The following is a 13272-nucleotide window of genomic DNA, read 5'->3' as shown; positions in this document are numbered from 1 at the left end:
ACTTGCTTTTAACTTATCTTTTTGGGTATCACAATCAGGTTGAAAACAGAAACAGGCTGTAAGAAGACAGACTGATATCAGTCCTCGCGTTAATAAAGGTCTGCCTGTGTACCAAATAGTGAGCAAGAAGACGATAGTAAGTAAAAAGAGAGAGAAAATTGTCCTGAGGGTAATGGGGATAATGAAGCGAGGACAGATCATATTAGAAGTGCTACAAAAATAAAATTGTATTTTTAAGGTTTTTTATATAACATTGCATAAATCATATTATACTCATATCACACTCAATCATCCTTAAATAAAGAAAATCGTGTACTCTTAAGCTTGATACTCCAAGCAAAACTCTACAATAAAGTAAACTATAATATGAAGTGAGGCTGAAATGTGAAGAGATTTCAAACTGTTTAAACATGGATGTATCGTAGATTTTTCTTATATGTGTCATATGATTTCCTGATTACTGGCAATTCTAGTTACCACTACGGATTGTTGTGTATAGTTGTTAAATCAATTATTTGTTTGAAAAGACAAAAACATCTAAAGATACATGAGAGATATACAGGGTGGGCCATTTATATGGATACACCGTAATAACATGGGAATGGTTGGTGATATTAAAGCCCTGTTTGTGGCACATTAGTATATGTGAGGGGGCAAACTCCTCAAGATGGGTGGTGACCATGGTGGCCATTTAGAAGTCGGCCATCTTGGATACAACTTTTGTTTTTTCAATAGGAAGAGGGCCATGTGACACATCAAACTTATTGGTAATGTCACAAGAAAAACAATGGTGTGCTTGGTTTCAACGTAACTTTATTCTTTCATGAGTTATTTACAAGTTTCTTTGTTCACAGCCATTGACATGTCGAAGAGGTTAACACGTGAGGAGCGGATCGAAATTATGTTGATATCTGGTGAACACAGTAACCGGGTCATTGCAGCAGATTTCAATGCAAGACACCCTACGAGACCACCCATCTACCATGCTACAGTTCAGTGTTGAATTTGCCAAAATGTGGACGCAAGAAAACTGTCACTAATGAAGAAACATCAGTGGCTGTCCTAGTTTCATTCAGCAAGAGCCCACAGCGTAGCACTCGCTGCATGTCACTGGAGAGTGGCATTAGTCGAACACCCCTTAGCTACTCACAAATGGCACCCTTACAAACTCCAGCTACTGCAGCATCTCACCGAGGATGACTCAGATCGGTGCACAGAATTTGCAGAATGGGCAAAACAAAAACTGGAACAGGACCCTCAGTTCACACAGAAGATTTTGTTCAGTGATGAGGCAAACTTTTATGTGAATGGTGAGGTTAACAAACTAAACCACCGCTATTGGTCTGACACTAACCCACATTGGATGGATCCCTCCAAGACTGTTGGAACAACAAAAGTGATGGTTTGGTGTGGTATATGGGGTACAACGATAGTGGGTCCATTCTTCATCAATGGAAACCTCAAGGCCACTGGATATTTGAAATTGCTACATGATGATGTGTTTCCCTCTTTATGCACTGAAGCTGGCACGTTCCCTGAGTTTTTCCAGCAAGATGGTGCACCACCACATTATGGGTGCCAGGTCCGAGCATTCCTAGATGAACAGTTTCCTGGAAAGTGGATTGGTCGTCGTGGGCCAGTTGAATGGCCCCCAAGGTCTCCCGATCTGACCCCCTTAGACTTTTATCTTTGGGGTCATCTGAAGGCAATTGTCTATGGTGTGAAGATACGAGATGTGCAGCACCTGAAACTACGGATACTGGATGCCTGTGCTGGCATTTCTCCTGTGGTGTGTGAAGAGTGGGAGAAGAGGGTTGCATTGACAGTCCAACACAATGGGCAGCACATTGAACACATTTTATAAGTGGTCAGAAACTCATGAAAGAATAAAGTTACATTGATTGTATAGAAGTCTATGAGAAAGCAACCCTTCTCCTCCTTTTCACTTTCAAGCCTTACTTACTGACTGACATTATTACCCTCATTAAGAACCACAATACAGATGATAAAATGGGCTATACTATAGGCCGGGGCTGCCCTAGGGGGTTTATGATTGACAGGTTCTGGTGTTATGAGCATACAGTGTCCCTTTCACTCAGATCTGTTCCTTTTTATCAACTCTGGTTTCAAAGCACTAAAATAGTAACGGCCAACATGCTTATCAATGGATAATATCACAATGACTGCATCTTTTACATCTAGTAATGGACAAAAATTAATTCCAGAGACCATAAAAAACAAATCTTCTTTTTTGCATTTTTCTTTGTAACCTCGATACCTTTTGGCCCAATTAATCTTAGGGTTTTGGGGTTTTTTTTACAATCCCATAAGATGGTATTGTTTACCATCTTATGAAACTGTCTCTGTGTCAACATGGCAAAAAGTAGTCTTGAAGGCATGCTCTCTATTTGGAACTATGACAAAAGTGGTTTTGAAAACTTTAGCAACAGATTTTGGTAACATGTTAGTTTCTCAACTTTCATGTTACCACAGTTGAAGATACAACGTGCGTATCTGAGATCAAATGATGGTGGGGTTTGGCAATGAATAGGGTCTGACTCATGAGATCACTAATGTAATGAAGCCTTTGAGCTTGAGCCATTCTGTCCCATTGTTTCTCATCCTGATTTATGTCATTGCATCCCATTTGATCGCTCTGTTGGATCTTATTTAAACATCCTTTCCCCTTACTGGAACTTGTCCTGATGCATGCTTAGTCATCCAGGTAAGGAAATCTGAGACGTTGATTCTGTTCATCTGAACGTAGCGTTTTCAGTGGGAGAAACATTTCATCAATCATCCAAGTGACTTCTTCAGTCTCAGCTGACTGCAGGTAATGTAGCCAGATGGGTTAGTCTCCACCTCTCTCGCTCTCTCTCTCTCTCTCTGGCTGCTGTTCGGGTTGGGTTGAGTGGAAACACACCTGCACTCTAATTGCAGGGTGGCGACTGTCGGTATATGGCCATGCAGGCTTCATTTCCCTATTAATTGCTTCTTTGCCTTTTGTGAGTGCAGTATCAGGCACCAATGCACTTATTTTCTTGGGATAATCAGGCAGTTTCGATCAGGCTCTACAACAGTTACAGGTAGGCCGTATGTGTATCCTCCTATCCACTTTAAAGGTTAAATAAGTGGTATAGTGGCTTATTGCTGTCCTGTTTACAGATTGGCCGACTTACTTATTTCCAGCCGTTGTGGAGAGAGCCGCTGCACTACTACCAGCAACTGATATAGCGTCCTTAATTCTGGGGTAAGTAGCATTTGGCATTATTTTGCTACTGACTATAAATTAGAATAAAACATAGCTGGGCTTGAGTGATCTCTTGCCCGTTTATTTTGCTGGTGTTTACTTACATCTGATATTTGTACTTGCACGTTTGACTTGCTCCAGTCGCCACAGAGAGCGCCTTTTTGGAGTGTTTGCTAGGATCAAATGTCATAACGACCATCATCGGTGCAGGCAACTGTTTGCCTGTGGAGTTTAAATTCCTAGGCTTGTGTACTTTACTTTCTTTGTTTTAAAAGTGTGTGCGTCTTTTATTATTGTATGCTTGGAGTAGATTTTTTTAGTTTGACTGTGAGCAATGAGCCTGGTGCTAAAGCTCCTTTTCCATTAGTAACTACTTGAATCGACTCACTATGGCTCGCCCCGACTCAACTCAGGTTGACTGGTTTTCCATTACAATGCAGTACTACCTAAGGCCATGTCTCCGCTTTGGCCTTCCGTCCACACTGAGACAGCGTTTTTGGTCAAGGAAAACTGAACTCTTTGAAAAAACTCTCCAAAGTGGATACATTTGAAAACGCCGTTTTCACGTCACAGTATGGACTGCGAAAACGCAGTCAGCCCATTTAAAAAAACTCGGTGCTTTTCCTCGACATTTAGCAGCAACATTTCAAAAATAAATGGCAGACAGAAATAACGCAGGTCGAATTGTCTTACATTTCACGCATGTGCAATACAGGAACATAAGCATTTTCAGTCGTTTCAGTGTGGATGAACAACTGTTCGTAAACGATTACAAACGATAGTGTGAAAGCAGAGCGTTTTTAGACAAAAACACTGTTTTCAAATTTATCCGGATTAGTGTAGATGTAGCGTAATGTGTGTGGTCTCTCTCCCCACTTGGTGGCATGCAGTCTGACGACGTCACATTTTAGTACCTGCTCACTTGGAACCCCGGGTGGGGAGGTGCTAAAATAGTACTTGGTAGCAGGTATTATGACCACAATGGAAAACCCTTAAAACCGTAGTAAACCGTGCCAAATCGATCCAAGTAGGTACTAATGGAAAAGGGGCTTAAGTGTCCTATTAGATTTTTGGGACTTTTAATGTTGTTTTTTGTTTTTTACTGAGGTGAACCGAGGATAAGCCAGTAGCCGTGGAACCTTTGGTGGTGGGTTGTTTTCCACACTCCTTTTGTTGTACAGCACCTTGGGTGCAAAGTTGGTTGGTGTGTCTGTGTGATTTTTCTCTCTCATGGTCCTCAGCTTCTGGTAAGTCCAGGTTGTTTTGTCTTTGATCACTGGTTGCTAATCAATGATACATCCAGATTAACAGAGTCACCTTTATGGGACTTACTGAATCTTGTCTTTTCTTCAGATGAGCCAGGGCCACTGCTGTCAAAGGATGATTTTTATCTCTATCTGCAGGAATTCATATTTAGTGGCATTGCTCTGATCTGGGTCCTTCCCTTCCACATGCATACAAGGGAAGTGTAAGGCAAGGACAGCAGCAAGACATCAGCACAGAGCACAACAGGCAACATTGAAAACAAATGTAGTGATGATTGAGTCAGACACAGCATCAAAGGGGGAGCTAGGGTAGAGGTGGGTTGCAATGCAGCTTGCAGATGCACAGCAAACACAGTCAGGCTGAAGCGGCTTAAATAGTGTGACCTCTTTTTGACGCATAGAAGAATAATCAAGCCATCAACTGATGTGGGCTGACACTGAGACCAGTTCATCTTCCTGGATTACACCATACTTGACTTCATGATCTACCAGAATTCACTCATCCCGTCCGCTGTCATGCCGTACTATAAAATGTCAGCTGTGTGTTTGCCAGAATCACTGGACTCTGATCTGGAGAGCTGCCATTCATTCAACTGTTTTATTAGCGTACACATAAAACAAACACACACAAGCAAGCAGCGCCACCACGTCAGGACTGACATCTGCTCTCAGACCCACTTTATGGTTGCAGTGTATACTATGCATGTGTGAAACCAGGCTGTTAAGAGCTCGCTTCCATATTTGTACCATATGTGTTTATTTGTATATTGGCATCTTTGTGTACATGTCAGTTGGTGTCAGTGATTAATGAGCGTAATCCACTTCCTTATTTCTATAATAAGAAAAGAAAACATAATAACATCATATAAATTTCTCCCCTGTACCTGAGCCATTCAGCTCCCTAAATAAACTAATAAATGCATAAACTAGCTACAGAGAGGACGGTGAAAGGTCTTTATGCACACCAAATAAATACAATACATTTGAATATGATGTAACTATGACAATATTGAAAGCTATTTGAATGTAGGCTGTACTTGGACCAAACGTTTTAGTCTGTACTGGGTGTCTGGTGTATTGTTTTTTCTGTTCACTTTCTAAATTTGTGTTATTGCGCTAATCTTTACTAATCATTTTAAAGGTAAATGCCCAATTAATATGTCCTAAATTATGACTGAACAATGAAATTTCTGGATTTCACGGCAATCTGATTCAGACTTGTTGAAGTGTCTTAGGTGGGAAAAGTGGTGGACTGGCCAACCAAAGTGCCATTCTTTAATTTACCTGATTATATAATGTAAATATTAAACTAATCTATTAATATGATTTCTGACTAGCTTCTCTGACACACCCAGGTACTGTAGTTCACTGATAACCGCCAATCTGACCCACTGCATGACTCAGATACAGCATTATATGGCGCTTCCGTGTCTGCCCTTTGAAAACACTCATCGATACAATTCTTCGCTCACTTATTGTATGCTTAAAACATTCAAACAGCCACTGTGGGATCAATACTAGGATTTGCACACAACACACACACAGTTACTGCTCAGGTGGTCCAGGTTTGCTTCCCGAGTTTTCCCTCAGTTCACAGCTTCAGCCTGTGACAGGGACATCACTGTCTCACTCTGATAACATGGAGCAGCTTAATGTTTAGCCCAAGACCCAAGCACATGCACACACACACACACACTAGAGAGCTAAGAGATTACAAAGGCACAGAGACCCATATGCCGACAAGCAATGGAGACGAGTAAACTCAATGTGAGGCGAATGCGAGGTAACGATCAAGGTGAGTTATAACTGCTAATAGCATTTTAAAATGTGTAATGACTGAAGAAGAAAAAACTTGAGGTGGTGCTACCTGCCACTGCATCTTTATTTCTTCTGCACTGAGTGAAGAAGCAAAGTGATGGAGTTCAATTCTGTACAGATGGTAAATTATTACTGATTGTATTGACTGGGAAAAATAATTGACCGTGAAAGTCGCCTAGCTGATATTTATAGCAAAGTGAAAACTTGTTGAAGTCAGTCTAAGCCTTTAATTTGCTAAGTAGGGCTATTAGCCTGTTAATCCACACGAGAGGCTGTCAGCTGTGCTGCGTGGCCTGAGAATGAGCGAATGAATTCATTTTGAACTTGTAATAATGTAAGGAACAAAATTCAACAAAATTTTCTTTCTCTTAAAATTTTATGATTTTTTTTTTATCTGGACAGGAAAATGCTGGCAAGGTAGATTAATGTTAAACATGCTGTTTAATATATTAATAGACTTAACAGCCTTCGACACCCGTTCAAGAAATTATGAAAACAGGATTTATTGCTCAGACTTTACAATTTCATGAAAGAGAGTGTTGAATAATGTAATTAAAAGGAAGGAAAATGTCTTTAAAACAGACTTTTATCCGTAAATAATCTGATTACTTTTCAGAGCAGGAAGCTATTCCCATCTATGGTTGAAGTAATTTATCATTTCATTTTTTTCTGATTTTGATCATCTTACTTTACATCCATGAAAAACAAAAGAGTGAGAGACATAACCCATAATCCAGAGACATTATGAGAAAAAAACGTGGCACAGAATAGTTTGTTGAAATCAGTAAACTTTTTAAGTTTGGCTTTTAATAGTTGTATTAACATTTACAAATGTAAATCATCTCGATAAAATTCATAATACAAAAGCTTGAACCTTCCACAAAAAATGAGAAAATAGGAAGTGAAAACTAAACTATAGTCTTTGAACTTTGGTTAATTAAGGCTAGCTGTTACCCTCAGCTAACGTTAATATTTTGTAAATATTGTTTTCTGAAACTGATGTTTACTTCAACATATTTTACATTTAATTTGTTTCACCACCTAAATATTAATTTTCAGTGATATTTCTGACCAGGCAGCATCTTCCTTTAAAACCTCATTTCAGTCCATGTAGCACATACGCGTGTGTGTGTGTGTGTGTGTGTGTGTGTGTGTGTGTGTACATATATATTCGTATTTGTATGTGTAAATGCAAGTATGTGTACGTGTATATAGTGGTTTGCTCTATATGTCTGAAATAAAGATACAATAACAATATATGTAATACTGTACATTCAACCTACAGGCTGACTGAACATTGTAGAACAGCTGGAGACAGAGGGGGGGGGAGTTAGTCTGACACAACCCAGAACTAACGTAAAGTCTTATAAAAGTCAGCAATTATTATAATTTTTATTTTTATTCTGTACAAATTCTTTCAAATAAAAACACTTTATGGGCAATTGGCTGTCAAAGTCATTCTTGTCTGTGCACAGTAAACATTAGAAGTGAACTGAATTTATTAGGTTGACAGGTAGACAGACCTAAGAAAAGGGTGCCCCAGGCAAAGAAATAGTCTGACGGCTTTTTTAATATTTAAACTGTTGAACAAATGAAACAAATAGAAGTTCATACCTCTGACAGCACTAGTGCCGAATTCAATTAAATTTTTCTCTCAAATCACAACAACAGGCACCTCTAGTTACTTTGCATTATAACGTGAAACCCTACAAAAACAGTTGAACAGTCTTACTGCTAAGCTGAGCTAAAGATCTGGATGCCCTTAATATTTACAGCAAAGAAATGAGAGCACTCATCTAATTTATTCTCATCATTTATTAGCCCAGGCTTAATCTGTTTACTCTAAACTATTAAAAATCTTTGAAAAGTTATTTAGAAAACTACACATATTAAATAGTTTAAGAAAAGACGAAAACATCCAGTAATTTCTGTCTCTTTTTGACAGGGATTGTTGAAAATGACTTCCCAGCAGAACCACATGGCAGCAGCCCTGCTCGACCTGTTTCTGCTCTTGTTCGTCTCTACGTGTATGCGCTGCATGGCTGCCTCTGCGAGGTGGCCTTCACTGCTGTGTGGGACTGGTGCAGCACCCAGGACAGGAGGCTGGCAGGCCACAGCAGTCTGTGGGCGCTGCCCATGTATGCAACAGCAATCTATCTCATGGAGAGGCTGAGGGCCCTGATGCTCGCTCAGAATCACCCACTGACTGTGCGGCTCGTGCTCTACACTGTTTTCATCTACCTGTGGGAGTTCAGCTGGGGTGTGGGGCTTAGTTTGTTGGGAGCCTGTCCATGGGACTACTCAGGCCATAGGTACAACCTGAGAGGACTGATAACTCTGGACTATGCACTTCCCTGGGCTGTGGCTGCATATATAGCAGAACAGCATGTGATCAGGCACACTTTAAGAATAAGACTGCATAACTGAACCGCTGTTGTGACAATCTGGACTCATGTGCTTCCAAAACACTTAATTAATTAATTTCATATTAATTATATTGAAAGTAACTATTCTGTTGTTTTTAGCAGTATAATAAACCTGACTGTGAAAGTACATTAAAGGAGTAGTCTTGATTTTGCAAAATAAGATAACAAAAAGTCTCTACACAAAGCCACAGATATGAATTAGCCTGGACACTTGGAAAATAAAATATTATGAAGAAACAGCAGGTGTAGTTTTATAGTAAAGTGAATAAAAACAGAAAGAATGATCAACAATGAGCGTTGAACTATTGAGAAAGTGAAGCCAGCTTTCTTAAATCCTTTGATCTTTTCCCAAAGGATTATTCACACTAAGCTACAAGAATCCAATCGCTTAATACAGTCAACACTCACCTTTTTATATCTTTGCTTTAAGAAGCAGTTTTACTTTAAACGTTTAGCCTCATTGAAAGTAGAAGAAACTCCAGCAATCTATTCTCTCAATGCAACATAAATGCTCTTCTCTTTGTAGCTTCAAGGCCAAATTCATGCACGTAAGCGAACAAGGAACTCTCCAATATTTCATCCTTTAAAAAGATTGTTTAAAACAGCTTGTACCGATATGCAATGAGGAAGTTAGTGTATGTATTTAAAAAAAAACCTGAACAATAACAGCACACGTGGTTCGGCCCTTTTATGCGGGTGCACATGCACATTACACAAAGGCAAACATAGATTTACGCTCTGTCTATGCAAGACAAGACACAGGCCTATTTAAGTCTCCACAGATAACGTGAGAGAAAGCGTCCTGCAAAGTAGTAGATGGGAGCAAAAATTAAACAAACAGTGAGAATAAAAAACAGGAAATGTCCACAAATGTAGCTAAATGCTGAAAAGTAAGTGTCAGACCAGAAACTAGTTAGTCAAAAACACAAACACGTACCCTGCATTGTGCGTTTAGCCCTGTACATTTGTCTGTGCTGTGATTGGTGCCTTCCTGGTAACATTTTTTGCTGGTGCACCTAAAGCAGTAAAATTCTGAATTCAAACAAGCTCAAATTTCAGCACTGGGGATAAATAAAATAGTAGACAAAACCTAATAAGTGGGCTTTAAATTATCTTCATATATGACAATAACATCATTAAGCTTACGCACTACCACCCCCAAAGTATCTGGAACAATTCAAATCTTTATTGAAAGGCTCTTTCAGACTGTCGACTGAAGGCTAATTACACTGCTGATTTCACCAGTGTCACCAGTTCTTAAATGTCAGCTTTGTAAGAGACTACATGACAAATGTAGGTGGTTGAAAAGCAGAAGACAAGTACTCAACCAATCAGAAATGTCCAGCGCAGCAAGCTCCACACCCATAGTTCCCATTACTTATTAATAAATATTGTCCCACCTAGCTGGAACGTTTTATTGCAGGGCAACGTTCCTGGATCTTAATTTATAGCTTACACGTCCATGGGAAAAGTGTAGTGAAAACAATTCAGAAAATGTTCATTAAAAAAATATTTGTATTTGTTTTTTTAGTCTGGGTGCCATCGATAATTACGACTGGCATCTCACAGCCAAATATGCTTTGAACTCATTTACAGTCATTTGTGCATTACTGGGGGAAATCCCGTACTCCATTAAACAGTGATGATTAAATAGGAATCTGGCAGTTGGCACCTAACAGCAGTGTCATCTGACAACAAGGCTGCGTTCCTGATACTCGTTGAAACTTGTGTTTTTAAGTCCTTTCAGCCACTGGGACTGAAGTTTATGAGTGACAGTCATCTTGCAAGGAAAGCACATAATGTTATTTCTATAGATATTTATTTATTTTTCTCTCAGCACTCACATACAATTACATCTGATGGGAGAGTACAGTTTTCACATTCTTTAATCACTTCTATTGCAGGGTTTACATCCTTTAGTCTTTATGTGTTAGTCCATGAAATGCTTCTCAGTGAGCAGGACAGCGCTTTCTAATACAGATGTGACTTAGAGTTCATGCTTGGATTGAGGAGTATTTAATGATTGAGGGCATCGATTAATACAGCTACAAGTAAGAAAAGTAAAACGAAAAGTATCCATAAATAATTTTTACATGAAGATTTACTCACTTTTCAGAGCAAGAAGTTATATTCATTTATGGTTGTAATACTTTAAAATGTAATTAATTTTCTCATTTTAATCATCCTCTGCTATCCGGGGGGAAGGAAACAAAAGAAAAGTGAGTGAGACAACACAAAAATCAGAGACATTTTAAGAAATGACGGTGGTTGAAATCTACAGGAAAATCTCACAGCAGCAATGAGGGTAACAGAAGGAAAAGGCTTTGCTAAGGCCTTATTTTAGACCTAAAAACACTTGCTGTTGTGTCTTTTTTAATATCAAATTTTCCTTGTAAATTTCTCCATACTGTTTTGGTGACCAGGGAAATATATTATGACATATATGACTTATATTACAAATATATGTAAATTTTGGGTTGTGATGCTTAAATTAATTTGTTTTTACATCTATTTTTGTATAAAATAGGTTTTTCATGAACACAGCAATGTAATGCCTCACAGTACTAAATTGAGAAATCACATCATCATTATGTCTTCCTGCAATCTTCCACATGACGAGAGGAAAGAAAAATATGAAACATGGCTTTCTGTTTTCTGCCTGTGTTGCGCTCTGAAAGTAGTTTAAGAAAACTTAAATTTTTCTGAATTGTTGGGAAAATCTTTAAAGACTATTCTTATTTAATTGTGTTTTGTTTTTGGACACATTTCTAGTTAATTTTTGTAGTTTACTGGCTCCAGGAGGTCAGAGTTCAGATGTGTGATGTCATCAGTAAGCGCAGAAAAAAACAAACAGTGTCTGAGACGTGAGGAAGCGATGTTTTGCTGATGATACGCTATGCTGCCTGTAAACTCCAAACCTGAACTGAGGAGAATAAAGTTGCAAGAAAAAGGAGAATGGAGTCATGTCTCTCTGAGGGTGCAACATAATCTTGGTGTTTCCGCCCGGTTTGGAGTTTATACCGCAAAGAAGGACGAGCTACATGTGACTAGCCTCGCTCACTACCCCCCACCTGAACTCGTACGGCAGTGCCATCCCTTCCAGAAAAGGCAGTGAAGGTAAAAGTTTTTCGTCATGTCTAAAGTACAGCAGATGTCTCCTGATTGGGAGCAACTTCTTGAGGAGATAGAGGAAAAGTTACTTACACTGCTAGCACCGGATTTGAATGAGATTTGTGCTGCCCTCAGTTTAGCCGTGGATGAAAGTGAAAAAGACTTACCTCGTAAACTGAGGCGGCGTATTCTCCAGTACTTAGAGGGAGAGGATGTTACTGCACGAGAAGATGAAGGAATGTCTCTGTTGTTGGAATTAGATGACAAAATTAATGAAGTGAAGCAAAAGAGATGCGAAAGTAATGCCCCGTTGCCTCAACAAGTGGTACAAGAGCACCACCCTGTGGCTGAAAATGTGATAGCACCCAGTAATTCAGACGAGCAGAGAGAAAGTGTTTCTCATCTGAATGCTACACGAGTCACCCCTGTCGCCACTCAAAGTGTCCCTTTTGTAAACCCACTGTACCGACGGGATCTGAAAATAATGGGACAAATTGGAGAACCAAACCAAAAGGACAAATTAACATACACTAGCTTGGAAAGACAAATCCAGAGGGCATTGAAGATATGATGAAGGAGACATTGTTGAAGCCATCATTCAAGCTATAACCCCAGGAACAAAACTGAAAAGCTACCTTGAGAGTAGAGTAGATTTGACTTTGCAAGCTCTCAGGCAAATATTACGGACTCATTACATTGAGAAAGACGCCACAGAGTTGTATCACTCGCTCACATGTGCTGTACAGGAGCCAAAAGAAACTCCAATCCAGTTTTTGATGCGAGCAATGGATTTGAGACAACAACTTGTTCTTGCTTCAGAGAGAGTTAAGTCTGGTTTAAAGTACAGTTCGGAGCTCATCCAAAATCAGTTTCTCCAGACAGTACTCACTGGCCTCCATGATGACACCATCCGAGCTGATGTGAAGCTATACCTGCAAAATCCTAAAATCACAGATGAGGTTCTTCTGGAAAAAATGACTGCGGCATACAGTCTGGAAATGGAAAGAAAGAATAAGCTGTCAGCTGCATCAAGAGCAAAGATGATCAAAGTTGCAGCAGTAAGTGGGGAAGATCAAGAGGTGGAGAAAGAAAGCAGTATGCACACATCAGACATGTCTGTGAAGGTTCTCAGTCATCCAGGTCATCGTAGTCAAAGGAGCTTGCAAAGAAAAGCGTCTGGACTTCTTTAAGTTTACTTGAAGACGTTTCACCTCTCATCCGAGAAGCTTCTTCAGTTCTAAGGTCAAATGGTGGAGAGTCCCAGATATAAACCTAGTGGGAGTATCCCCCCACAGAGGGACAAAAGGACCCCCTGATGATCTTCTAATCGCCTGAGCCAAGGTGTGAAACTGGGTGTGGGTCCCAATCAGCCAGAGTTTCGGGTGTGTTCATTGTGAAACCT

At 39.6% G+C, this 13272-nt stretch overlaps 1 protein-coding gene across 1 annotated transcript; it reads left to right on the top strand.

The window, feature by feature from the left end:
* Window positions 1–5780: 5780 nt before the first annotated feature.
* LOC146374532 (transmembrane protein 229B-like) lies at window positions 5781–11017 on the top strand. Its single transcript, XM_084947682.1, has 2 exons — window positions 5781–6310; window positions 8279–11017. Exons 1-2 carry the CDS (start codon window positions 6262–6264, stop codon window positions 8758–8760), a joined length of 531 nt encoding a protein of 176 aa, XP_084803808.1. The 5' UTR covers window positions 5781–6261; the 3' UTR covers window positions 8761–11017.
* Window positions 11018–13272: the final 2255 nt, after the last annotated feature.

This window comes from Perissodus microlepis, chromosome 13 (genome assembly GCF_051167445.1).
Source record: "Perissodus microlepis isolate ML-2025 ecotype Zambia chromosome 13, ASM5116744v1, whole genome shotgun sequence".
NCBI classification, from domain to species: Eukaryota; Metazoa; Chordata; class Actinopteri; order Cichliformes; family Cichlidae; genus Perissodus; species Perissodus microlepis.
Note: the sequence above shows the minus strand (reverse complement) of the source record. Positions and strands in the feature narration are given on the sequence as shown.

What these genes read in the sequence shown, in the direction of transcription:
- LOC146374532 (XM_084947682.1), top strand. Translation starts at nt 6,262, where the DNA reads ATGGAGACGAGTAAACTCAATGTGAGGCGAATGCGAGGTAACGATCAA. An exon ending in AATGCGAGGTAACGATCAAG is followed by an intron (nt 6,311 to 8,278) that starts GTGAGTTATAAC and finishes TCTTTTTGACAG; the next exon opens with GGATTGTTGAAAATGACTTC.